Source organism: Mya arenaria, chromosome 11 (assembly GCF_026914265.1).
Source record: "Mya arenaria isolate MELC-2E11 chromosome 11, ASM2691426v1".
Lineage (NCBI taxonomy): Eukaryota > Metazoa > Mollusca > Bivalvia > Myida > Myidae > Mya > Mya arenaria.
Genome location: NC_069132.1, coordinates 25132720 through 25160650, shown reverse-complemented (window position 1 = coordinate 25160650; position 27931 = coordinate 25132720). Strand labels below are relative to the sequence as shown.

Genomic DNA, 27931 nt, shown 5'->3' with positions numbered 1-27931 from the left:
TGAAATACTTCATCCATCTATACATTTTACATTAAAAAGAACAAAAATGTACACAATTGATCATATTTATTGTTTAACTCTTAAGTCTTAAAGGGCATGTTAGTTGCATGTAAATTATACAACAATAAAGAGTTACACGTATGTCAACATGTTGTAACCACATAAAACCTAGAGCTTCCCCACTATAGGAAAACAAATATAATGAGCCAATGCCGACACCCTGATGTTCTTCTCAGTGGATCAATGGGCATAACTTCAAAAATATTAAATCAGAGTTATAGAATTGTGCACAAGTGTTTACATGCTGCTGTTGCCAATGAAACAAGGCTTTGACAATACCTTCTTCATGATACAGAGAAGCTAAAAAAGAACACATTTGTGTACTTTATACCTAAACAGAATTGATTGAATAACGATATATATCAAGTAAATTAAATGACTGTATACTCCTCGAAATCATGCCATTTCCTGCATGTAACAATTGTTCATTATATTTGTTTAAAATAATTGTGAGCTTGTCATTTTAAATGGGGATCTAACAGCTGATAATTGTCTGTTAGATTATGAGGGATTTATGCTCATAACAAGGTAAAGGGGCATAGATCCCTTTTGGAATGGTTTCCAAAGTGTATCATATATATTTCAAGATATGTTGTTCTGATTTGATGCAAATGCCCCAAGCAAAAAAGAATATATACTAGAGTCTTTAATTAAAAGCTCTCAATCTGATATCAGGATTAATCTTGGAACTTTAGAAGGCCTGTGAAAATGAGTGTTGTGGAGGCAGTCAGGTTATCGAGAAGGGAATTAGGGAATTATCTATGTGATCAGATTTCAATAATAACTATCGACAATCTGTAGAACTGAATAAGAAACCATTATCACATCTTTCAAAATTGCTATTAATGATTTTAGGAGAAAATATCACATTTCCCCCACACATCCTATTTTTCATTGACATCACCATTTAGTAAATTTATTTCACATTCATAAAATAAATGCTGCATGTAAAACTTTGTTTCATTTTTCGCAACTTTTATAACAATCATACAATAAACCAATCAGAAACCCCAAGTTAATGCTTTAAGATACTGGTGTCTGTTTCACTTGTGTATTTTTAGTCTTCTTTTTTGAAGAGCAAGCTGCTTCTTTCTTTCAATTTCTTCAGGTGAATATTTTGTCTGACTGTTTTTGGCCGGACTGTTTCCATTGGATCCCTGACTGCTTGGTTGAATAGTCTCTGCTGGACTATTTGGTAAGGATGTTTCGCTGGGTTTTACAGCCTGGGGTTGTAAGCGCAATGTGGACTCCTGACTGCCGGTGAGGGATTTAACACTCTCTGTAGATGTTCGTTTTTGGCTTAACTGTTGTGTGGCTTGAACTGTAACCAAAATATATTAATATGCATTATTTAAATTCTTTGGCAAGGAGGAATTAGTACTAAAGTTAATAGCTCTATTGTTAGATTTTGTCTAAGTGCTGATATGAAGTTTAAGTCAGACCTGAAAAAACTTGGTGATTAAACTATTAAGTATTCAGAATATCAAGAAGCCCATTATCAGAAATTGTGGCCTCATATGAGATTTTTTTGTCAAGTCAGAAAAAACTATTTTTGATATTAAAATCTCAATGTTGAATATTACTAAAGAATTAAAATAACATGTCAAAATTGATTTTTGCTACCAAAATCCACTTGGGAAGCATCTCTTGCACCATAAAAACTACCCTCAAATTCCTTTTTTTAGATAAAAGAATAGGGGAAGTGGTACCCATAACCTACATTCAACTTCATCCAACATTGCCATAATCTCCGGCTCTGTTAGTCCATCATCTCCCAACATATCATCATCACCAAATAGATCCTCACTGAATGCAACCATAGGGTCTAAAATATGTGCAGAAAAATAATTAATGTTGAGCAAGTTATATAATAAAGTACAGGCATACATGACAAAATAGATCCTCACTGAATGCATCCTAAGGGTAGAAGATTAATTAATGGTACACAATTTATAAAATAACATACAGGCAGGAGAAAGTCTCTAAACTCTTTAAAGACCATTGTCTCGAATATGTCACCTTGACTGAACAAATCATCATTAAATGCATCTTGCAGGGCTTAATTAGAATGTAAAGTTATATAATCAAGTAACATAATGTTAGGGTTATAATGTTCCATACACTCAGGTTCATTGTGATTTGTTATTGTTTTGCAAATAACCAAGTCTAGTTTGACAAATGTCTGACATCAACAATGATTTGATTGGTTGATAGTTATTATTGGATAAAAATTAGCCAATCATTTAACTTTTTGGCTTACATTGACAAAACCAAAGATCTGACCAGTTTTATACATGTGGCTGCAGGAAGGAATAAATAAATAACCAAAAATAATGATATCAATCTGGGATTGTTGAATGCCAACAGCTGTATGATTACTCGTGTCAAACAAGAGGTACTACTCCACAAATATTGAATCTGGTTATGGGTTTTGCTATATTAAAGCATTCTGTTTCGAACATCATGTGTACCAAGTTGAATTGCTTATCTTGAATGGTTTTTCAATTATGACCACAAGTTGTTGTTGAAGATCAATCACAATGACAACACCCCTTTTCTTCTACAGACAGTCAAGCTTAAAATATATCTCACCTGGCTTTGCTACTACACTTTGCACACTAGAAGCTGGTGGAGGTTTTGCAAATGCGTCCCTGTTGGAAGAGGCTGGTAATGGGGCTGTCAACTTGCTTATGTTGCAACCAGTAGATTTCTGACTTTCCTTGAATCTAAAATGTCTGGTCTGGGCAATAGGTTTTGTTGAACTGTTCACACTAGCTTTGGACTGAAACGTTGAAGTTTGTTTAGGAATGTAACTACACAAAGCTTTTGCATTTAGGCAAGATGCTTTTGGCACAATGCTAGATTGCACAGTCTTTGGTTTATGAGAGACTTCAGTTGAACTGATAACATGTTTAGAGGAAACAGTGCTCAAACTACATGTACTTGCTGCAAAAAGACTACTGCTAGTGACAGCTGACATTTTAACAGAAACTACTGGAGTGGTCTGAACACGAGTGAATGTTAAATCTTGCTCCATCTGTGTATCCAGTAAGTCATCTGGCTCAGCCAGCTGAAACAGTAAATCATCACTCAGACTTGTGTCAAAGCTGGAATTCATTGAGTTAACTGTCTTCCCAACTGCTCTGACTTTAGCCAACACTGGTGTTGTTAATACTGATACTGATGAAGTTGAGACTACTGAACTAGTACGTACACTTGATACTTTGGTTGCAAATGATTTTGAAGCCGATTGTGCTGCCACCATTCTTGATGGTAATTTTTGAACACTTGTAACAACCTTCTGTCCCCAAATACCATGCTGAAAACTTTGTGGATTCTGAGTGCCACTTGATAATCTATTGGCATTGTTTTGATTATTGGTCACTGAATAAGCACCAGTTTTTGAAATGGTATTGCATGAATTTCCTGGTCGTGCACTGGGTTGAATAGCTGATGCTGTACTCACTGTCTGCTGAACTTGAAACTTCTCGTCACTTCCTGATATTGAACGCTTTCTAGTACTTTGTGTTGCTGGACCAGCATTTCCTGGTCCAGAGAAACTATTATGTTTCTTGAAAGAATTTGACCTGTTCAAGCTACAAGATGATGGGGAGTTTTGCGATAGTTTCGTAGAATTGTACACATTACTGGACATTGCTCCGGAACTGCTTTGGTTCGGAATGATTTGTTTTGAAGCAAATGTTCTACTAGAATTTGATGAACTCATTTGGGAAGATGGCCCAACTACTGAGCTATTCAAATTCCGAACTGTTCTTGAATGATTTAAATTTGACTGTCCTGCAGGTTTTGGGTAGAAGTTTTGTGCAGTCCTTGGACTGGCCAGCACTGAATCATTTACTCTTATAATAGCATGAGGAAGACTAGATCTAGTACTGGTAACAGTATTGCTTGACCCAGGTCTTGCATACTGCTGAACATAGGTTGACTTTGTTAATCCTATTGGATGAGATGGCACACTGGAAGTGGTAGATAAAGGCAGAGGCTTTGGTTTAGACTGAATGTTTGTATAATTGCTACTAGTTGATCTAACAGTTGTACTTGTTTTTGTGTTATGTGAGTCAAGTTTAAAAGTAAACCTTGAAATTTTACTTTTCGGCAAGTCAGTAGCATTTGAACTTTTTCTCTTTATTCCAAACACAGGAGAATTAAAGTTCTTCTCTTCCCCTGGTATCTGCGTAGCTTTAATGATAAAGGAGTCTTCTTCAAACAGTTCATCATCGCTCCAGTCATCTTCATTAACATCAGTTTGAGCACAATTCAGCACATCAGTTGATATTTTACTAGCACCTTGAACAACATTCTCAAAATTAGCATCAATTGGGGATATTACGTTTGTCCCTGTTTTAACCTCAATTTTCTTTTGCAATCTGGGAGAAACTCGTACAGGTACTTTGTTAGCCCAATGATTTTCTGTTTTGACTGGAGCATTTCCGACAGAAGGTTTTTCCACCTTTGTTGTGTCAAATAGATCCCCGGAAACATTCAGTACAACTCGATTGTCATTAATTGGTTCAGTCTCTGCATCTTCTGTGACATCCTCCAACTCATTGTCTGCTTCTGAAAAACAAGATTTCTTAACATTAAACCAGTCTACTGATGACAATAAGGCTTTGATTACAGGGTATGTATTGTACAATTGTGGCTTAGGCAAGTTTATCATGACAACTTCAATTAAATGTGTAAAATGTATACAAAGTATGTGTGTGTGTGTGTGTGTGTGTGTAAGCTTATCTATACTCGCACTCGGGCCTTGCCCATTCGGCGAGTGCTCCGTTAAGAGTGTTAGTCATTTTAGGTTTTTGGAGCACCCTCTCGATACATTGAAAATACATCAATAATATAGCTAGTGAAATCCATCTGATTGGGAGATATACAAAAACACATCTCTTTGGCACCAAAGACAAGTTTTCCAATGACAAACTGAGACATACTTCAAATAGATACATCATTCATATGATTTTACTGTTTATGTTAAGCATGGATAGCAAAAGAAACCTGCAGGTAATTGCATAAAACATGCATAAGTTGTCATGTAGGTTATTTTAAGGCCAGTCATACATTTAAATGATTTCATTGGTTAAAAGTAAACATGGGATAATATCAGTAAACATTTTGCTAAAGATTGAACCAGTTTTATACAAATTGGCTGCAGACTGCTGCAACACTAACCAATGCCCTGACAAAAAGGAGAATTTCTTAAACAGGTCTCCATAGACAAAGGAGTATTTATGATAGACTCAGACAAAGGAGTTTTTTTATGATAGATTCTAAAACTATGTACAGACTAGAAAGAGCACACACTACTAAGCCTGTGATAACTTATTAGTCAAAACAGTGTTTGCTTACATGTTTATTAACCACATTTAAAAATTGGACAAAAAGATAAACACAAATGTTGGGAAGTACAACCAGTACAATGCTCCAAAAAACATGTAAAACATGTAGTGTTCGGAAGACAGAAGTAGTTATGATAGACAATGAGATATATGATTAGCATTGATATCAATATAGATAACTGCTGGATACATACCTGCACAATGCTCCAAGGCCAGGGAGAGTTTTTCAAACAGGTCCCGAGAGACAGAGGAGTCCTTGCCACTCTTTTTCCGCGTCCTACCTTTCCGTAACAACCTATAAATTTAAAGATGCACTTACTCCCAAGGATTGAAGGATACTGAGTTTAATTTGAAAGAAAATGTGTATAAAACACAGTATTTCTATGTTTAAAATATCAGACTATAGTAGATCACACAAAATCTTTTAGCATTCACCAATCATTTAATATTTTTGCGTTTTCAGCTATTAAATACACGTTTACAATCTTGTTATCAGTTTATATTAGTATTTTCCATAAATGCATTATTTAGTAAGTAGTTTTATCAGACAAAATTTATGTTTGTTTTACATGTTTTGATTTTGAATAAGAATGGCTATTTAACAAATAATACAAATACCTTATGAAAAAAAATGCCTTCAAGTTATCCATCCAAATTTTGCTAAAATTTGATTTTGATAAGGTTATTTCCAGGTTTAATTGCTTGGTACTTTAATTCTACATGTATATGTACAATACATGTAATGTATGTGGTTTATAAACACCTATAGATTTTCAAGTTCATTTCACTACCTTGGAAAAAACTGTTTAATTTGACTTCAAATAGATGAACTCTAAGCTATTCAATGATATGAGAAATCAACAAACGCACCTGCCAGAAACCTCATTATTATTGTCTTCTGTCGTCCCATCTTCCTTGGAAGCCCCTACTTTCCATGCTCCAAGCAGGGGTGGGGTATTTCCCTGCGGTAGACTACCTTCATCCTGTCAATAGATAGTTCTACCATTCAGACATATATGTTAAGACAGCTGTAAGAACGTACATTGTATAAAATAGTGGGGCATGTGAGGATTAAGGGGCTTTAGTGGGAGATGTCAGATTGAAGAGGTTTCTTGAATCTACTTTTGGAAACCAAACAAAGACATCCGTCATACGCTTCTCAAAAATAAAATAGCAGTGTACCAAATAACAGTGTTACCTCATCAGCTATCAGCTTCAGTAGGTCAGACACATCTTGGCCATCTCCACCTGTAAATACACCACAATAATGGTAAAGATATCTTTTAGTTCAAACTAAAACATACCGGTATACGTTGATATTTTCTGGATTGTCAATTTTGTTTTTATTGTTCCATCAACTCATGACAGACCATACATTTATTACATTAAAGTTAGAATTTATTCAAAGTCAGCAACATTAAACACAAGCTCGTTCCAGTTCAGCTTCATTTATATGTATAAATGTTATATGCAATTTAAATCTATTATTTTCATCAGAATAACAATTTATATACCTCTGTGCACTCTTCCAACGTTCAATGGAGAGTTACAGTCCCAACCCACAACGGCCTGGGAATCAAAATTTTGGGAGAAAACAATCTCATCTCTGCCTGGGGTTGTCCTCACAGCGTTACGTCTAACTCCTCTTGGTGTCTTGATCTGAGGAGTTTTGATCACAGTTTCCTTTGCTGCTGAACTGGTGTTGAGTGTATCCTCTGTAGTATGGATTTCATTTGCTGTTCAAAGTGATATGAATATCAGTTAAAATAACTGGCATGCTCAGCATCACAGTTAATACTGAATAGTTGTACTAGTTATTAAGTTTTGAATAAAAAAAGTCTGAACCAAACCAAGACAGCACTATTGTCAGGGCTTTTGTTAAAAGAACTTTGAAAGTATACTAAACCCTAAAAGAGCCTTAAAACTTCCAAAATTTGGGTGTCAATGTTATTTTATGGCCATATTTTAAATTAATCTTTAAGTAAAATAGTAAAATTAGCAAGTTACAGTTCAAAGATATTAAATTTTAACATAATAATATTTTGACAATAGTGGATAACTTTCTTCTGGATGACGTAAACTTCAACAACAAGAATTTATTTTTTTAAATACTGTAGTGATAACAAAGAAGATCAAATATCCAGTTTCAAATTCTTAATGGAAGCCAGCCCTGCCATTATTAAAAGATATATAACATTAATATAGCACAGTTAAGTCAAATTTACAATATTTCAGCTGCTTTCAAATGGTAATACTTCTACTGGTTTGAATTTGTGTCTTGGTTGCTTATATCTTCCATCATCATTTAACTTTTAATAATTAAAAAAAATGGAGGAATTTTTATCTCCCGTCAGAGGACTGGGGGAAGGATAGAATTTCGGGTGACTTTAAGCATTAAATTCAAATGTTTATGACAACAATAAATTTAACATATTTTAAATAAACACTTTCTAACCTGTAAATCTATGTATTTTATGGCCTTCTGACAAAATACAAACAATAACAAGATCGGCCCTTACAAGATGAACAATTTTCAAATCGCATGTATATTAAAATGCGATGACTCGCGATCCAAACATATCTGAAGATGTTGAATTCAATGGAAAATATTCCCAATTGCTGAAAGGCAGTTCATTAAAGAAATGGAAGTTCAGGTGTAAATATTTTCGTCATGAATTGCAGACCCAAAACAATTTTGTTATATGCTTACAGAAACAAACATGATCATTTTCTTTTATCATGACTCTCTATTTTTAAGATTTTCATGTTAAGTTCTACATATAATCCATACACCCTCTTCACAACATCATCATCATCATGCAATTATGTTCACTCGTTAACACGCGGAAAAGTGTGATACTGATTGACTGAGCATATACCTTCAGTTGGTTTCGGCCTTTTAAGCTTTCGACGATTACTTTCTTGTCTTGTTTTCATGATCAAAACATGTTACAAACAATAAATAATTCATCTTCTACAGAGATTTGGTACCTTTTCAAAAAAACATAACAAAGTTGACATTTTGTAAATTTTACAACCTGATACCGAGACAATAGTCAATGCTCACATTAAAAAAAATGTCCACAATATAAAATCGTTAAAACCGTTTTGTTAATGAAAAATTGATCTTATCTGTATGAAAGCATTCGGTGGATTTAAATATTGTTTCAAGAAATATTATTCTGTTGTTGTTGTTTTTTTTTGTATGTGTGCATTGATTATCCGCTTTGAGGTTAAACTCAACCATATTGCAGACGGTGAAATTTATTAATCATACTAGTTAATGTAATACTGAAATTCATATTAAAAGTGATTCAATTTCATTTGGGTATTATGAATATTTATTATTTTCTATTTTTTAATATTTTCTATTTTCCATACGCACCATGAAATGCATTACTTAGAGTGAAATCTTGTTGCACCCTTTTCATTCGAACCATGATCGTTTCGTACCCTTCATTGGTCCTTCTGAAGTTCGACTTAAAGAGTACAGTGCTTGCATCAAGTCATTATTTATTTATTTATTTATTGCCATGTACTAAAAACAACAGGGTAACAGAAAGTGATAGGTTGCTTTGTACCTGTTTAAGCCCTATAGGTTGTGTATAGATAACGCCAGTGCTCCATTTAGCCACAATAATGCACGCATAGGGAACTTTTTTAACATTTGGATTGTCATTTTGTTCCCTGAATGCCACAAGTCAACTGATTTATACCAATGTTAAATACATTCTTCAAATGTAACTCCACAAAATTTAACACTGTATTGTTAAAAAAAAAAAAAAAAGTTAAACATAATTTATTTTTAGCCATTACCTTTCTCTTATTACACTTAAGTGTTTTATGAAACACAAATTTAGATTTGACAGATCGATCTGTCAACAAAACATCGCCATTTTGGAACCATCTAGCAGGTGCCCTTTATCTTATCCGCTGAATAGACTTTGTGCTGGAATATGTCATTCTTGGCTAGGAAAACAACAAGTGGGGTCTGGACACATAAAGTCGCCAAAACAAAAATCATCAAAGACTCTGAAGCGGTTGTTAATATGGACTAGGCTCCAGGAGTATGACAACTCCACCATTTCACAGTATTTCCTTCCATTCGCTGGAAATCACATTAAGATTGTTGAAATGTAACAAGTAAATCGCATGGAAAACTGCTTTTTTTTTTTTATCTCGGATAGCTTTTATAATTGCTCTTTTATTAACGAAGTTTTGTTTTGCAGATCAAGATTTAGCAAAGTCTCAGAAGTCAAGAAAGAAGTGGTTAGACACCAATACAAAATGAAGCTTACTGTGTATAATGAAATTGTGCAAATGATGCATACATACAAGTCGAGAGATTCACTACCATTGATAGCAGAGAAATTCCCTGGGTATGCAAATATGCTTTATGAATGGTTGAAAATGTTGTAATTTGAAAATTAATAATATCATTCAAAAGTGTACTCTGACAGATTTACCGTTTTTGCATTTTTTTATGTTTTGTCTTGGAATGAGCAAATTTTTGCATAAATATCTGCAAACCAGTGATATAAGAATGCTGAAAAAATAATCAGATTGCAGATTTTTATATTTAAGTTCCATAATTAATGTTTTATGGCTAAAACCATTACTAACAGTTTAAAAAAAATACATAAAACATCAATATTTGAACATAAAATTAAACTCTGCGATCAATTTTTGTCAGCAGTCTTATATGACTAGTTTACATGCACTTTCGCATAAATTGGCTCGTTCCAAGACAAAAGATAAAAAAGTAGTCAAAATGTTCAATCTGTGAGAGTGCAGCATTAAAACCCTTTCTGGTAGGTGATATAGATTTACATCATCCGACAATAGACACAATAATGTATCAGGTCGCAGATAATGTAGATTTGTTTTGTTCTTTAATGTTTACGAAATAATGCTTTACCAAAGAAAGTGTATACATTTGAACACATTCAGTTTGTCAATAATTTCATCAGAAATCCAATAGGCAATGTCACATAAGAATTGTTCTTATATGTTTTGACAGTTTTGCTGTAAAATAAAAATGATGCTCTCCCCTTGTAGTTTGTTGTAGTCATGTATAAACAATGCTATTCAGAAATCAATTAATGTTGCTCTGCTCAACAGTAAAAGCCTTATACTATAAAAATTAAAAAAAATATCCAAGATTGTCTGCTTTATTTTGTATACATGTGCTTGACCTTTTTTCAGTGTTAGCGTGAATGCACTTGGCAGCATATTCTCTCAAGATTACCAGAAGAAGATGCGCAAGACCCATTATATCCACTACAGTTCAGATGCAACAAGCCACTACTATGACAGGTTATCATATGTGGTTATCTGTATTATAGACTTCTACATGTAATGATGTATGGCAATACTACAACATAATAACTGGGAAATATTCTTATATCCCAAACATTGAAATAATATAATTGGTAAATCATGCCTAGAAAAAAATGAAGTAATTAATAATATATTGCATCCATTAGCATTTAAATTTCATTCTCAGTTGAATCTAGTTTAAAAAAAAATGTAATTAATTAATATTTATCCTTTCTCAATTCGGTAAGATTATTAAACTTGTGCACTGAATTCCTAACCTTTATGTTTTGCTTTTGCTGTTTGTTTCAGGTTTGCTCTAGGCATGCAGGCTGGTGAAAAGAACATTTTGATAGGAATGTCAGATGAGGCAAGTTTTGTTCACTTTGATTTTTGTATGGAACCATTTTACAGATGATGAAATTAATTTCTGTAAAAAATCATGATATAATTTGCCATTTCAGCCCATTCCTGGAAACTTTTACTTTGCTGTTTAAGTTACCTGGTAATACATGTAATGGAGGTAGCGTGCTACATGTACCTAGGGGACTTAAAGCCACTTCAGATTTGGCAAGTCTGATGTGTCTTTGTTTAAAGTAAATGAGAAGAGTATAGAAACTTGTATTTGATTTTCTGACCATCAAAATATTTTCTTGTACCATCTGTCATTTTCGTGATGGTTTTATTTTCCCCCAAAAAATATTGAGCTATCTTTCATTGTTACAAGCAGTTTTATCTACCGGTATTCAGTGATTTAAATATCAAGATGATCTCGTTTCTTAGCACTTTACTGCAAATTAAACTTTTGGAAAACAGTTTTGAACACTTGTATCTCAATTTGTCTTTGATTTATACCGGGTTACTTCTAGAACACCATTGTAATGAGCCTCTATTTTGAATACAGTTGGACCTGTCTCCAGCACTGCTAGGAAGAATCATTCTGGAGCGCCACCTCTCCGCTACAAAGTATGAGGGAGAACTGCGTAAGTTGGCCTTACTAGATCAGAAACATTGAACATAACTTGTACAAAGATTAGCTCATTTTGTGTGCAAGAGACATTGATTGTTCAGAACATTGCTAAAGTTAACATCATTGTTAACTGGATCATTGTTATTTTTTTTCAATCTTTAATACTCTAATGTTTCATTGAAACACATGTGATCTGCTGTACTTTTCACAAATATTGAGCAAATGATTGAATTACGCATGTTTAATTTAAATTAATATAACAAAGTATTTCACATTTAAAAGTTTAAAATGATACTGTTAACCAGGTCATTAACTTTAACAAAGTTCAGAATGATTTGCGCAATATATGTTAAGTAATATTCTCAATACTTTTCTGCAATATTCATCATTTGTATAGCCATTGGTTAAAAACACATGGATATTTGTGTGTGTTTCAGCACCAAAGTCTGTCGTTACCCAGTACATGAAGGAGCCTTCCTTGATCGAGGACCCGCAGCTTGCTATTGAAATTCATCAGGTAATTAATCCTTTAGGTTTGATGTCTTTTGTTCTTAACCAGATTATTTTGACTTGAATGATTGCCTGTTGCCGATAACAGTTACCAAATTTAGGATTTTCTTGAACAATTTCAAATGCTTTATGTATAACAACTCAAACATGTGTCATAAACAACAAATAAAAATATGTATACAAATAAATAATAACAGGTTATTTTGCAAGTCTGGGATTAAAGTCTTGTGCTTATTTTTATCCACATATAAAGATCGTTAAGTTTGGATTAAAAAAATATGAATTATTTTCTTTATTTACTGGTAAAAGGATTTGGATTTCTAGTGTTGTCAGATATGTGAAAAGGCCAGTTTTCAGTTTTGGACAAAGTTGTTGATCGCGTTAATGAAAATTTAAACTACATGTCCGATGGTGTCAACTCCTCTTTGATAAGCTTGAGTCTGGCTCAATTTTTGGCAGTATTCAGTGCCAGTGGCAGTATTATTGGTAGATACTGAGTTATGGTAAACCAGATTTCACTAATAGAGCAAACTGGATTTGGATTCCACAAGCAAACTTAAATGACAGTACTAAAAATGTCTATAATTAACAAACTAGTTGTAAGTCTGGCTTATATCTTCAAAATTCCCTGGGAATAGCCCCAAACCCACTGTGCCACAGTTAAAACTGTGTATATAATTGTTTGGCTTATGAGAAGAAACGTGTTACTAGTTCTCAGACCCTTCAAGTCCAAACGTCAAATCACCGGTTACCTCTATTTGATATTAAAGTGAAATCTGATAATGTATGATTTTCCTGATTCCGGTAAAAAAAATAAGCATCATTCTGGATTCCAAGGGTGACAGGGATGACACCCACATCATTCTTGTATTGGTATTTAACCCATTTTGTTTAGATGTCGGGTAGTGTAGTTGGTTGGACATTAGCTTTTCTCACCAAGGTAAGTTTGGTTGAGTATTCCTGTTCCCCCACAACACAGCACTGCATTCCCACACAAAATTTGCCGAGGAGCATGATTTAAAGAGAAATTAATAATATATTACACTCGTTTTAAAATAAATCAGACTTGAACTAACATATATGTTGTTTTTTTTTCAGTGCATTTTAGGAGATGATCACTATGGTCCGTTATGTGACAGCATAAAGCAGTATCCTTGTCCAGTGTGATTTATTTGTGCTGCTTACTTGAAATCAATTTGGTGCAAATGACACACATATAAGGTATATTTACCTAGACACCTGTAATGACAATTGTGGTACATTCAATATAAAAAAAACTAAAGAAAACAATTAAAATTGTAATGGACATTTTCCATTTCACCATTGCTACTTGTAGTAACTTAAGTTGACTTTTGTTACTTAGTTAATTATTGGATGAATGTAGAATGTAGGGTTTTCATCAGTTTTCATTGTTGAAATACATGCTAAAGTTCTAAAGTTATACTGGGTGATATTTTGCTATAAACTTACAATTATTCAGTGTTAAGTTATATTCTTGACTCATACCAGTTCTATTGGACATGAGTACGAGTTTAAGCTGAACCACATACTGGACCGACTGGGACTAGCATACATAGGTAAGAACTTCCTCCAGTTCACCTTAGTACATTTACCAATCAGGGTTTTTTTGTTTTGTTTCAAGCTTATCTGATTTTTGAAGACAAAAAGTCGTGGTATTGCGATAGCCTTGGTGTTATTGTCTGAGGTGTTGGCATTGGAGGTGTCATTTTGCAAAACTTTGAACCTGGCCATGACTCTTGTTTTTTTCTAGATGTTTAAATTAGACTTGGTTTACAGGCTGCCACAAACAATATACACAGGAAGACCCATAAATCTGACTTAAATAATTGTTCAGTTACGTCCCTTTTGGACTGAATCAACAAGCGACAAGCATTTGCGTTAGCTTTGCAGCACTTTCATTCAATCTGGGTTTCTTTTTGGTGGTTGAAAATGCTCATTGCTACATTGTTTTGATCGTATAATAGATAAGGAAATTTATTTTTAGCTTGACTATTCAAAGAATAAGGAGAGCTATACTACTCACCCTAGTGCCGGTGTCCGCTTCACGCCTTGGTTAAGGTTTTGCATGTAAGCACCTTTAAGTCATTATCTCAGTAAATACATCATTTATTGCATTGAAATTTTGGGTATGTATTCCCAACTATCTTACCTACTGAATTAACTAAGTTAGATAACACTTTTTTGAATATAATGCAAATTATGGGCCTTTATTATTTGACTTAGAAATTTTAGTTAAGGTTTTGCATGTAAGCACACTTCGGTTAATATCTCAGTAACTACTTGATGTATTGCATTGAAATGTAATCTAATTTTACAGTGATCCTTGCATGTTTCGCCAAAACTTTTCAATTCTCACACTGAAAAGCGGCAGAATAGTCAAGCACGCTGTCTCTGTGACAACTCTTGTTTATTATCAAAATAATTTTTTGTATTCTACCTCATGAAAAAATTTACTTTACACTTACGTTTAAAATAATAACTTATTTTAGCTAATAAAAAGTAAAATGACATAAGCAAAAGTGTAGGCACAAATATTTGTGCTTCCTTATTGTGCAAAAACATACTTCTCTTTAAAGCAGTAGTTTTAACATTTATAAAGTAGATAAAGAGTGGTCTAAGTGTTGTTTAGTTATGATAAAGAGTATTGTAAGCGTTGTTTGGGAAATAAATGAAGGGTCTAAGCGTTGTTTCATTGAGATAAAGAGTGGTTTAAGCGTTGTTTGGGGGAGTAAGGAAGAGTCTTAGTGTTTTTTGGCTGAAATAAAGAGTACTGTAAGCGCTGTTTGGTTGGGATAAAGAGTACTGTAAGCGTTGTTCGGTTGGGATAAAGAGTACTGTAAGCGTTGTTCGGTTGGGATAAAGAGTACTGTAAGCGTTGTTCGGTTGGGATAAAGAGTACTGTAAGCGTTGTTCGGTTGGGATAAAGAGTACTGTAAGCGTTGTTCGGTTGGGATAAAGAGTTGTCTTAGCGTTGGTTGGGATAAAGAGTGGTATAAGCATTGGTTGGTTGGGATAAAGAGTGAATTAAGCATTGTTTGGTGAGAATAAAGAGTGGTTTTAGCATTATTTGGTTGAAACAGGCATTTACAGAACATATAAAATAATATATTGATGTACCTTTAGGTGAAGATCAGATGAGAGCTAAAGGCTATGACAAAACTCCAGATGTAAAACTAGAAGTACCCATAGGTAAGGCTTCACCATGCTGACATGTTCTGAGGTTTGAGGTAATTTCTTACTTATGCTTTGCTGAAAATTAGATTTTATTATCAGACCTACTCTACCTGTTGTTTCTCCATGACTTTTAATATAACTACTAAATATAAATGTTTGAAAAATTAAGAAGCAGTTTATCAGATTTGGTGATGATCTTATTGAGTATAATTATAATGACATCAAAAGTCTTTTAATGCTATTATTGCTAGATTATAAGATAATGTTTTTAACAGTTTAGTTCCTCAAGGAATAATGAAGCAATTACAAAGATATTAAAAAGTGAAGGTGGTTCTAGACCATTAATATTAACCAACTGTAATTGCAGCTGTAGATGGACGTGTGGTGAATTGGATTGAGAGCAAGGCTTCGTTCGGAGACGAGCATAGTCACAAGGGTTACCTGAAGGAACAGTTCTGGAGCTACTGGAACAGGTACAGGGTTGGTTAGCTTGTCTGGTTTTTCAAAGGAAAAGGCTCCCAGTATTTTTATAGCCTTGGTATCATTATTTGTTTTATTGTTGTTTGCAATGTCATTTAAAAAATGCAAATAATCTTGTGTATAAAAACTGTTGAAAATATTGTCATGAAACTGGGTTCACTATGAAAGTACATGCACCCGGTACATACATAACTATGGCTAGAATATTTTTTGATGTATGCCTTGGTCCACAGAGAAAAATTGACATTTGTTGGCATCTGAATGCACTTGTATTTAGTAAATTTAACTTCATTTTTTACTATTACCATTAAATAATAAACAGATGAAGATGAACAGATTACTATAAACCTGTTTTCATGGAAATATCAAGCTTTTCAAACAGATTTTTTTTGTGTTAGTATGCACATTTTGGTGATTACATTCCCAGGTTTGGGCCCGGCATGGTGATCTACTGGTTTGGATTTATTGATGAGCTTGATGTGAACCAAGACAAGGGGATTATCCTGCGAGACCATTTTCCTGATCATATCGTTAAAATGGACCCGAGTATCAAGTGAACACCCATTCCAATAGCGACATACCTAGGCGATTAGCTGGACATACTTGTATTAGAAGAAAGGTTTTTGGAACTGAGGACAGTGTGATTTTGCATCTCTGCCAAAAAATTATCCTCATATTTGATCAACTGTTAATATATAGTATAAGTATATATAATATTTAGTTGAACGCGTTCTGGCATATGTTTAAATCGGATGAAATACATGGCAAAGTAAATGACACTTTTGCCTTAAGGCAATGAAAACAAGCAACAATACCAGAGGTTAGTTATTTCAATGGGTGTGTCTGCATGTTTGATGCAACTTTATCTTATTTTGGCATGGATATCTGACAGTAATTCTGAAGGTATTATGGTACAGATGACATTGAAAGTTAATAGTCAAGGCCATGAATCTATTGCCACCAGCCTAAATAGTCCGGGAATTTCATTTGTTGTTGATAGTGCTGACTGCTGACTCTCAATGGGACTTCAGCTACATGTATGTAAAAGATGAAAACAAGGAGCCTTTCCAGCATGAGGAGGATAATCCTATTTCTCTGCATAATTTGTTTTTTCACCTGAAACTATGATGCCATAATGATATTTCCCACTAGTGTCAGATGTACTCGAAGTGTAAGACCTATATATTATGTGATTCAAGTGAACATGGGAACATATGTTGTACTAAGCTGATATTACGCAGTCAACAAATAATGTAGTTGTCAGATTGTGAAAGCCATACATTTACACTAATTATGTATGTACAATAACATGTAAGACTATATATTTTGTGAATGACACTTTTGTGATCGGAATGCTTTGCAAACACATTAGTTTAAACTGTCAGGAATGGACATTGCCTTTAGAAGAGTACCCATATGATACAATCTTTTTCATCTTGTCAAAACATGAATAATGTAGGTCATAATGGCAGGATGTATTATTATTGAAACAATTCAGAGAATTAATTTATTGTAATAAGTATGATTGGGTTGGTAATTTGGTGGATGGAGAGGTATTTTCTTGTATTATTGCTCTGGCTTTTATTGTTAAATAAACTTAACTGTTAACAGTAGAAGAAAATTGACGATGCTAAACACCGCTTGTGTTCAAACAAATCATGTATTGGTTTCTATTTTGCAATATTCAAATGAATTTTTATGTAATAAATTTATGTCATTATTTGTGTGTCTTATTACTATAGATATAATCATAGTTTCGAAGAGAAGAGAGTTAAGATGCATGCATTGTCGTAAACATTGTATGTGTAGTCCTACATCCAAGTCTCACAATAACTTAATTGTTGCCCAAAACTAAAAACAGGTTGTAAAGGTATTTACATGCAATTTGGTACACATAATAACGGCCATTCTTTTTAGCTCACCAGAGCACAAAGTGCTCAAGGTGATCTATCGTGATCGGTCTTTGTACGTCGTCCGTCCATCAGTCAGTCCGTCTGTCCGTCAACATTTACTTAAAAAACATCTCCTCTGACACTAACAGGCCAAATTCAATGAAACTTTCACAGGAAGCTTCCTTGGGTGTCCCTCTACAAAAATACAACAAGGGGTCACTATTGTTTAACAACAAAATGGTCGACTTCCTGTTTTGCTTTTAAAAGCATCTCCTCTGAAACTACCAGTCCAAATTCAATGAAACTTTACAGGAAGCTCCCTTGGGTGACCCTCTAAAACAATACAACAATGCGTCACGATTGATCAACAACAACAACAACAAAATGACTGACTTACTGTTTTGCTTTAAAAAATATCTCTGAAACTACCAGGAGAAATTCAATGAAACTTTATAGGCAGCTTCATTGCATGACCTTTACATGAAACTAGGCATCGTTATCACTAAAGATATATTTGAATTGCAACATTTTTAACCAGGTTTTCAACGAAAACCGGGTTATTAGAATGAGGTTGTCGTTGGGCGGGCGGACGGGCGGGCGGGCGTCAAACATTGGTTTCTGTTCAATAACTTTAGTTAGCATTGATAGATATTGATGAAACTTGGTGTGTAGGTAGCTTATGGGAAGAGCTAGCTTGGGAATGCTTTTGAGGGGGGTTGGGCTAAGGTCAAGGTCACTGTTGCTAAAAATAGAAAAATGGTTTCTGCCCAATAATTTTAGTAAGCATTGATATATATTGACGAAACTTGGTGTGTAAGTTGCTTATGTGAAGAGCTAGCTTGGGATTGCTTTTGAGTGGGGAGGGGCTAAGGTCAAGGTCACTATTACTTAAAATAGAAAAATGGTCAAGGTCACTGTAACTTAAAATAGAAAAATGGTTTCTGCCCAATAACTTTAGTTAGCATTGACAGATATTGATGAAACTTGGTGTGTAGGTAGCTTATGTACAGAGCTAGCTTGAGATTGCTAATGAAGGGGGAGGGGCTAACGTTAAGTTCACTGTTATTTAAAATAGAAAAATGGTTTCTGCCCAATAACTTTAGTTAGCATTGACCGATATTGATGAAACTTGGTGTGTAAGTTGCTTATGTGAAGAGCTAGCTTGGGATTGCTTTTGAGTGGGGAGGGGCTAAGGTCAAGGTCACTATTACTTAAAATAGAAAAATGGTCAAGGTCACTGTTACTTAAAATAGAAAAATGTTTTTTGCCAAATAACTTTTGATAGCATTGATAGATATTGATTAAACTTGGTGTGTGGGTAGCTTATGTAAAGAGCTAGCTTGGGATTGCTTTTGAGGGGGTGGGGCTAAGGTCAAGGACACTGTTACTAAAAATTTAAAAATGGTGTCCGCCCAATATCTTTAGTTAGCATTGATAGATATTGATAAAACTTGGTGTGTAGGTAGCTTATGTACAGAGCTAGCTTGGGATTGCTTTTTAGGGAGGTGGAGCTAAGGTCAAGGTCACTGTTACTAAAAATAGAAAAATGGTTTCTGCCCAATATCTTTAGTTAGGATTGATAGATGTTGACGAAATTTTGTGTGTAGGTACTAGTAGCTTATGTGAAGAGCAAGCTTGGAATTTCTTTTGAGGGGGGGGGTCAAGGTCACTGTTACTGTGCGTGTAAGTTGCTTATGTAAAGAGCTAGCTTGGGATTGCTTTTGAGTGTGGAGGGGCTAAGGTCAAGGTCACTATTACTTAAAATAGAAAAATGCCCAATAACTTTAGTTAGCATTGATAGATATTGATGAAACTTAGAGCGAAGGTAGCTTATGTGAAGAGCTAGCTTGGGAGGTGGGGTCAAGGTCACTGTTCCTAAAAATAGAAATATGTTTTTCTGCCCAACAACTTAGTTAGAATTGATGGATAGTGATGAATCTTAGTGTGAATATAGCTTATATGAAGCTGCAGATTGAACTTGCTTTTGAGGGTGGGGAAGAAGGTCAAGGTACTTGATTTGTTGAGTGTAAGTTAAAAACTTAAGGTTTTTTCAAAAAGCAGACAACTGATTTTTTGAGAATATTTTACAAGAACATGCATGCCTATGAAGTGAAGCAGGGTCTGTGTTCACTATCGTCATGACTCTGAGTTTTAGACTCAGACTCAGAAAAGGGAATTTTGAAATGTTATATAACATCTTCAATATAATCAGTTTGACAAAAGAGTGTGTTATCATTGAATATGATTTTAAATATGTTAAGCCATTTTCTCAAATATTGCTCAGCAAACTGTGAATTTACATTGAAATTGACATTTGCATTTTATAAAAGTGTTAATAATTAGATAAAACATTAGTTTTGTAAAAATAAATTGTCATTGGTATTCAGTGATGTTGGCTTGCCGAAAGTTAAATCATTGTCATATGCAAAAAAATAGGTAAAAGATGTTCACATGAGACTGAGTATGAATGTTGCAGCGAAACTAAACACATAAGATACTTAATTAGAGTAATTTTCAGTTACGTCTCTTTTTGAAAAAAGTAAAGATAAAGTCATACAACAAATTAATTGGCTAAAATTTCTGATTGCCCATAACAAAAACCTGGTTTCGTCGCATTGCGGCGCTTCTAGTTATTAATGCTTTGTCAGAGTTGTGGCCCTTTGCTTAGGTGAGTGTTTTAGGGCCATCGTTGCCTATTTTTAAATAAAATCTTATTAGAATTTGAAAATCGAATTCAGTAATTAAGAGACCCCTTTATGTTGGACTCATGTTAGGGTGTTTACATGAAGCTCATGTCAACTCAATGAGTTGAACAATATGATAAATAATGTCAATTTTTAGAAACTCATTGTTTGTTCTCGGCCTGAAGCATTTTTCCCGGCCCATATTTACGATCAAATTTGGTCTTGGAGTTTGACTGAACTCACTTTACAACATTCATCTAGGAAGCCCGCGTACAAGGCATTAATCGTGGTATTCAGTTGAACGTTCTAGCGCATTCGTGAATCTCTGTGAAAGTTTGAAGGACATTCTATTATGCCCAAGCGGATCGAGTCCACGGTTTCGATTTTCAACAAAAAAAATGTAAATCGAATATTAAACAATTCCAAGATCACAATTCCATGCCAAACTATGTTTAAGCCTTTTCTTTTGGCACTTAAATACATTCTGACTTGTATTCATATTTATCATCGGCTTAACCCGGCATTGTACATTATTTCAGTAAAAGTGCCTGTTTAGTCCTAAGATATGCCACCAAAAACACTTTTACTGACATTAGCGAACCAAACTTTTCCTTGGGGACCCTACTGGGACGGCTTCGCAAGTCGGCTTATTTTAATAGTCACGCCAGCTATGTCCCTGATCTCATGAAATGTAACAAACGAAGCTCTAGCGCCTGTGAAATGAACATACAATTCAGAGAAATAGATAGAAACAATTATTCATATGAGGGTAATGTACTGTTGTAATTATTTATGAGTTGTTCATTGAGTTAAATAGGTTGACAAGCACTAATGTCTGCCACTGTCAGCTTTTTGCAAAAGACAGAGTGGCGAAGCAAAAAAAAGAGGATCCTATTCATTCTATATATTGATAATGTTTTAAAGCCACACTACAGTTTGTATTTTTGGATAAGAATACAACACTCTATGTTGCTTGCAGTTTACTATTCGAAGTATGTTGCCTTATCACAAAGGAAATTGATTTTTAGATAACACATGCGTGTTTACACAAATACTCCCGGTACAATTGTGATCGAAACGAAGTTCATGTAAACAAACACTCTTATCAATTGCAACGAAGTTCAACAAATAATTAATACATTAAAATTGCTTAGTTCATATAAACAAATACAGCAATTGCAACGAATGTAAACACATACTCAAAGTAATTTCAACGAAGTTTTACAAATAATCAATACATTAAACTTGCCACGAAGTTCATGTTATCAAATACTCATAGTGTTATTATATGAAACTAAAGTTCATGTTATCAAATACTCATATTTAGTATATGAAATGAAGTTCATATAAACAAATACATGTACTCAAAGTTATAATATGAAACGGCGGCCATGTTAACAAATACTCATTGTAGCTAAAACGTGTTAAAAATGGTAATGCAAACAAATACTCATTGTATCGCACGTGAAACGAATAAAAAACGTGAAACGGTGGTCATGTGAACAAATACTCATTGTATCAAACGTGAAACGAATATAGAACGTGAAACGTATCTTTAAAAACGTGAAACTCTGGTCATGTGAACGAATACTCATTGTATCGCACGTGAAACGAATAAAAAACGTGTAACGGTGGTCCTGTGAACAAAAACTCATTGTATCGAACGTAAAACGAATCTAAAACGTGAAACGCTGGTCCTGTGAACAAAAACTCATTGCATCGAACGTAAAACGAATCTAAAACGTGAAACGCTGGTCCTGTGAACAAAAACTCATTGTATCGAACGTAAAACGAATCTAAAACGTGAAACGCTGGTCATGTGTCATGTGAACAAATACTCATTGTATCGAACGTTAAACGAATCTAAAACGTGAAACGGTGGTCATGTGAACAAATACTCATTGTATCGAACGTTAAACGAATCTAAAAACGTGAAATGTTGGTCATGTGAACAAATACTCATTGTAACGAACGTTAAACGAATCTAAAAACGTGAAACGGTGGTCATGTGAACAAAAACTCATTGTATCGAACGTAAAACGAATCTAAAAACGTGAAACGGTGGTCCTGTGAACAAATACTCATTGTATCGAACGTTAAACGAATCTAAAAACGTGAAACGGTGGTCATGTGAACAAATACTTGTGATATCTTAAACTTGAAGCGGTGGTCATGTAAACAAATACTCATTGTGTCGAACGTGAAGAGAATCTAAAAACGTAAAACGGTTGTCATGTAAAAAACACATCTGGTATCTAAAACGTGAAACGACGGCCGTCAAAATATTTATAGTTGTAAACAAAGGCCATGTAAACAAATAGTCCTTGTATCTAAATTCTTAAACGTGAAACAATGATCATGTAAACAGATACTCCTTGCATCTAAAACGTGAAACGAAGGTCATGTAAATAAATACTCATGATAATTAAAACGAAGTTTTGTCACTATTTAGAAACTGATTCTTATGCAGGTCTTGTGTTCTCAAACATGGTTATTTTCTCAACAATGTTTGTACATTATTGTTGTTATGGGCCTTTAAATGCCAACGTTTTCCTCATCTTCTTTTTAATTAATTTTGTAGCATAAAAATAACATATTACCATATTATATTTTGGCATATTATTTTTGCAATTTTAGTCCTATTTCCTAGCACTGTTTGTCGTATTTTATAGCCCATTAAAGTCAGATTTTACTTCTGTCAAACAACGGTTGATGTGTAAATTCATGACAATGTTTTTTCTTGGTCATAACAATAACCATTGTAGGAAATACCTATTTCATGTTCGACAAATGTTTTACAAGACACCACTCATTATTTTCTTGCGTCAAATGTCGAATACGATACGTCCTGACCTGAAAACATTTTGATGAGTAACCGTCGCTGATCGTTTTGCCGTTTATAAGCCTTGGTTATTTCTGGGCATCTATTATTTGGATTCTTTCATTTAGGGTTAAGTGAAAAAAATGGAGATTTTATTTTTATTTTTGGCGTTTGTCCTGATTTCTGGAAATGCTGGCCAATTTATTAAGTCAGGTAAACAGTATTTCTACTTTTTTTTGTAATATGTAGCCGATTAATTCTGTATCATAAAATTTACGATAAACATCAATATTGAAACCGACCAGATACGTTTCTTTAATATTCGTTGGAAATAATTCATTACAAGGAACTCATATAATGAAAATAAAGATGTATCTTAAAATATTGTCTGAACCATTTTTGCAATGATGTGTTTAATGAAAACTGGCGTATATGGTGCGACTACCTGCTTATAATTGCATTTTTCAGCCGAACTTCACAATTGGAAAAAAATATTGATATTGAATGGATTACTTTCCATCATTCGCATGTTTTTCTTTTATTTTAGTTTTGCTTTTCGTCATATGGTACCGGCTCTTTACTTTTGTCATTTTTTTTTACAGTTTTGCTTTGATTTTGCCATTCGACTTCTACCATTTTGCTATGCGTTTTATTTCAGTTTCATTCGCGTTTTGTTCTTTGGTTTAGCTACTTGCTTTTATTTTTTTGCCTTTCTCATTGTTACTTGTCATTTGCAATCGTCCTCTTTGCCTTTTTCCTTTTTGTAATTTGAATTTGTGATTCTTTTTTTTAATTGCTAGTGTTTTTTTGTATTCAGATACTTAAGCGTCTGTAACCGGGTTTCATAGTAACAATGCACTCTGTCGGTTCGTGAAGAGGTAAACGTTGTGACGACCCCGTGTCATTTTAAGCAGAAAGTCAATGTAAAGAGATCCCGTTGCCATGGAGACTTAACGCTCCAAACCGAACAGACAGAACAAACTAAAGAGTACCTCTCTGTTGCCTTGCAGGTCCTATTCAGTACAGTGTGGAGATGGGAGTGTTTTCCGGAAGGGACGACCCAAGGTGGGTAGTTGGCACGAGAAGCCCCTGGTTTGGTCGCCTGTCAATCATGCTGGCAAAGTCACGGTCAACAAGGTTTGTGAACATCTCAATACTTAGTTCTTTAATATACCTCGTTAAATTCCATTTATCTTCTAAAAGATAAAACAAAACATGGGAACAGCACGCCCTTTTGGGTATGGACAAATACTGCTGCCGTTTTAATTCTTAATTCTCTAAAATGTTGATACTAATTACTTGGGACCAAGCAAGTTTCGAATTCTATTAAAATTACGATTCATGAAGTAAGTTGTATAAAGTACGAAATCATAAACAGACCATGTTGTTTGAGCCGAAAACAAATATTGTTCGAATAAAAGCATAACATTTTTAAACAATGATATTTAATTATATTATGTTTAAGAATGGCTGAAAGGCTCGGTTACCGAGGTTTCACAGTGGAGGTCCGTAACGTATTCGGCCAGCGCGTGTACAGGACTGTCGGTGCTGGAACGAATCCGGAACTGGAACTGGTGCTTCTTAACTCTTCACCCACACCGCTAGAGGGCGCCGTACGCAGACACGTCACCGACTTTCTGAGGCGCCGGGTAATACAGCGTCGCCGACAATAGAACATTTAAGCCAACGGTGAAAGTGGCATTTGAATTTGAATGTTTTCTAAGTTATGTCGATGTAATTCTTGTAACATATGTTTGCAATGACGCACCAAACTTGACGTTATGGCGTTGGTTGTTGGAGGTTCTACAGGCATGGTTTTCAAAATCAATTGATTTCGAACCTCAAATGCATTCAACCGCACTGATAAAATACCATTCGTATAGCCCTGATTGTCTGAGTATACAAAAAGTAACACAAACAAGTATACATTTTTTCGTAAAGTGCGTTGCCTTGTACAAATGTTAAACCTACCGAATTTTTAGATTTATATTTATGCATATAGCTATGCCGTACTATGATTTTCGTGCATCACGGAATAAACCTTGAATACTTGACCGCTTAGTTTCATTTTCTCCCCCTCTCTAGGTAATAAGACCCCTACCGGTCGTCCTTGACCCATTCGACGCCCTAAACGAGGACGGGGCGCTCCCTTATTGTCGGCTCCCTGATTTTAACCCCCTCTTGTGGAGCCGCTACCCGCAAGTGACGAGAAACAACTGCTACAACTACGCAACGAACAGGATGACCGACACTTTTGCTCAACCAGGTAATGGGTACAGGCGGAAGAGAACAGTGGATTGAATATACTTTTAAGATTCAGAGCCCTGCTGGTCCTCTAAGAATTCTGATTTAATGTTGTGCATAGTGCTCTATAAAATATGTCTTCATGGCTGTGTTGTTAAAGGGACTGTGTCACAGATTGGCACCAAAAAAAGTTTTTTTTCTGTAACGGATCTCAGGACAATTATCTAATAGAATGTGTTACGCTTTGATATAATGATTTTAAAAAAGTACCAAAATGTAAAAAAAAAATGTGTCGGAGACCTGGTTCGAACCCGCGTCGCCAAAATTGTAGTCCAGCGTTTTACTCACTGCGCTACAACAGCTTATTCTATTCGGGTGACATAATTAAGCTATACACCTACCTCGGTAATATCACGTGATAACACCGACTAGCCAATCACGCATAAGGAATGAATTCTACCTGGTAGACATACCCAGTAATCTTTTTTAATGGAAAAATACGAAATAACTGCTAAACTTAAATAAATTGTAAAGTATGTGGTACTTCAGTTAGTAAGTTTCAATGCATTGTACACATCGATGCCAAGTTTATGTCAGTTTTTTTATTATTTTATCATACTTTAAGTTCAACGAGTTTCTCTTGGACCCTAAATTGCATACTTTCGTCCAGTTCTGTAATCATTAAACGTCAGTACGAGCGGTTCACAATGGGAAGACATAAGTATTCATTTGTCAGAATGTGTGTTGTACTCGTATACGATCAGTATTACTTATATTGTTCCCGGTCTTGACTGGTCGGTAGCTCGTTATACGTAGCGAAACATCGTGTAGTAAGAACCCCAGAGGGCATTTTGATGTCAGAGACGGTTTGCAAATGGCACAAACGTGATCGTATGTCGTAACATCTATGTTTACTTGAATTCTTTTGTATTTCTATAGCAAAGCCGTGTCAGAGGGCAACTAAGTAACTTTTGAACTTAAAACAACAACTTAACATTAACCCTGTGAATAAAAAACGTTAAAACACAGCGGCGAAAATAAAATATAACTTTACGAAAATAAGTTGCCATATATTCCAATTACTTTATACTATTTTAAGTATATAACATATCTGATTATCCTGCTCTTGAAGGTGAACAACTTAATAAGTCATTTACATACCACTGTCCATGCCCATTTTATGGGTCACTTACAAAATAATAGTATCACATTTGTTTCCTATTTTCGGATTGAGTCACTGATGTGCGGTTGTCAATACTGGTAAGTGGTTACTTTGATCACTGGTATAATAACATTGTAAGCATTTTCTAGGTCGAGCGACAGGTCGCCGTTTCTCACGGCCGCTCACAGCGAGGGGCGTCTTAGCCGCCACTATCAGGGACGGCTTCATTCCGCTGCCACATATGTACATGTACCGGAGTACCTGCGTCTTCGCACTCGCCATATGGCCCGGCGTAGACTACCATTTCTACCGAATGGACAGTAACCTGATGTGGTCACACAAGCCAGGGCGGACCCCTGTCCGCAACACAGATAACAGTGGGAGTCTGATTAAGGATCCCCGTTTGGCGGACAGAGGGAATTATGTTGTTTTTGCGGCCTATCTGGCTAACCATTCTAACGCCAGGGTGCTTTAATGAACACATTATCTTAGTTTATCAAATTTATTTAACATAGCGAGATCGTTGTTAAACAGACCTGGGTACAAATTGTTCAATTTGTGTTTTTAATTGTCTGAAGTAATATTTTTGAATGTTAAACGTGTTACTGCATGTAAAACCTTTTATCTTTTAATTAACATCTTTCAAGATAAAAATATTTTATGTTTTAGAAAAAAATGCTAAGATAACCGATTTCGTAAAGCAGACCAAACTTCAACAAAATACATGTTAATGGTAAGATTAAATGAATCGCATATTGAAAACAACGAAACCATACATACAATTGTATCAAAATACATGTGTACATGTACTTCTAAATCTAACGAGCTCCTGGGATGACATAAACATATATTTATTTTCAGAAGGAATACGTATTTTTTTATTTCGTAATAACAGAATCATGTTCCGCTTTAACGGGTCATCCGAAAGAGATAAGCATTTCGACCGAAATGTATGATTTAGTTAGTTCATGTGCTACCAATAAATGCTTTACTGGACGGGAATTAGCTACGCGGGATTTAGTAATAGCATTGGCAAGACAAAAGTATAATAAGAATGAATGCTGTAAACAATGATATTAAAAGTCATATTTTTCCATCGAGATAAATATATGTTTACGTAAGTGAAAAATCTAAAGCCCTCAACGCATGAAGACAATCGGATATTTGTTTATTTCAGCTTTTTCTTGAATGTATTTCTATTAGAGCAAATTATAGTGTCTGGCAGAGTAATGACTGTCAT

At 34.7% G+C, this 27931-nt stretch overlaps 3 protein-coding genes across 5 annotated transcripts; 2 read left to right on the top strand and 1 right to left on the bottom strand.

Annotated features, from left to right (window-relative positions):
• Positions 1 to 51: 51 nt before the first annotated feature.
• Positions 52 to 8446, bottom strand: LOC128210002 (mucin-5AC-like). Of its 2 annotated transcripts, none has more exons than XM_052914293.1 (8): positions 8297 to 8446; positions 6932 to 7153; positions 6616 to 6665; positions 6288 to 6400; positions 5612 to 5712; positions 2653 to 4638; positions 1781 to 1885; positions 52 to 1381 (listed from the first exon to the last, which is right to left on the bottom strand). In XM_052914293.1, exons 1-8 carry the CDS (start codon positions 8352 to 8354, stop codon positions 1104 to 1106), a joined length of 2913 nt encoding a protein of 970 aa, XP_052770253.1. In that variant the 5' UTR covers positions 8355 to 8446; the 3' UTR covers positions 52 to 1103. The 2 variants fall into 2 exon arrangements, with proteins under 2 accessions (XP_052770253.1, XP_052770254.1); XM_052914294.1 differs by having other exon boundaries at positions 6932 to 7132.
• Positions 8447 to 8642: 196 nt separating this feature from the next.
• Positions 8643 to 17602, top strand: LOC128209154 (CDAN1-interacting nuclease 1-like). 2 transcript variants are annotated; one of them, XM_052913054.1, is made up of 11 exons: positions 8643 to 8674; positions 9647 to 9796; positions 10623 to 10733; positions 11046 to 11103; positions 11638 to 11716; positions 12141 to 12220; positions 13312 to 13361; positions 13723 to 13790; positions 15358 to 15423; positions 15776 to 15881; positions 16316 to 17602. In XM_052913054.1, exons 2-11 carry the CDS (start codon positions 9705 to 9707, stop codon positions 16443 to 16445), a joined length of 840 nt encoding a protein of 279 aa, XP_052769014.1. In that variant the 5' UTR covers positions 8643 to 8674; positions 9647 to 9704; the 3' UTR covers positions 16446 to 17602. The 2 variants fall into 2 exon arrangements, with proteins under 2 accessions (XP_052769014.1, XP_052769013.1); XM_052913053.1 differs by having other exon boundaries at positions 8645 to 8745.
• A 2137-nt stretch (positions 17603 to 19739) lies between these two features.
• Positions 19740 to 27211, top strand: LOC128208439 (uncharacterized). The gene is made up of 5 exons (XM_052912002.1): positions 19740 to 19788; positions 24296 to 24422; positions 24751 to 24934; positions 25371 to 25551; positions 26841 to 27211. Exons 1-5 carry the CDS (start codon positions 19740 to 19742, stop codon positions 27164 to 27166), a joined length of 867 nt encoding a protein of 288 aa, XP_052767962.1. The 3' UTR covers positions 27167 to 27211.
• Positions 27212 to 27931: the final 720 nt, after the last annotated feature.

Bases quoted from the DNA above. Each gene is read 5' to 3' on its own strand.
- LOC128210002 (XM_052914293.1), bottom strand. From the start codon at position 8,354: ATGAAAACAAGACAAGAAAGTAATCGTCGAAAGCTTAAAAGGCCGAAA. The intron at 4,639-5,611 runs GTATGTATCCAG...CTTGTTTTTCAG, and splicing joins GGCCTTGGAGCATTGTGCAG to AAGCAGACAATGAGTTGGAG. The intron at 1,886-2,652 runs GTGAGATATATT...CACATATTTTAG, and splicing joins AAGTGTAGTAGCAAAGCCAG to ACCCTATGGTTGCATTCAGT.
- LOC128209154 (XM_052913054.1), top strand. From the start codon at position 9,705: ATGAAGCTTACTGTGTATAATGAAATTGTGCAAATGATGCATACATAC. The intron at 10,734-11,045 runs GTTATCATATGT...TGTTTGTTTCAG, and splicing joins ACAAGCCACTACTATGACAG to GTTTGCTCTAGGCATGCAGG. The intron at 15,424-15,775 runs GTAAGGCTTCAC...CTGTAATTGCAG, and splicing joins AAAACTAGAAGTACCCATAG to CTGTAGATGGACGTGTGGTG.
- LOC128208439 (XM_052912002.1), top strand. From the start codon at position 19,740: ATGAAGCTGCAGATTGAACTTGCTTTTGAGGGTGGGGAAGAAGGTCAA. The intron at 19,789-24,295 runs GTACTTGATTTG...GTTGCCTTGCAG, and splicing joins GGGTGGGGAAGAAGGTCAAG to GTCCTATTCAGTACAGTGTG. The intron at 24,423-24,750 runs GTTTGTGAACAT...ATTATGTTTAAG, and splicing joins GCAAAGTCACGGTCAACAAG to AATGGCTGAAAGGCTCGGTT.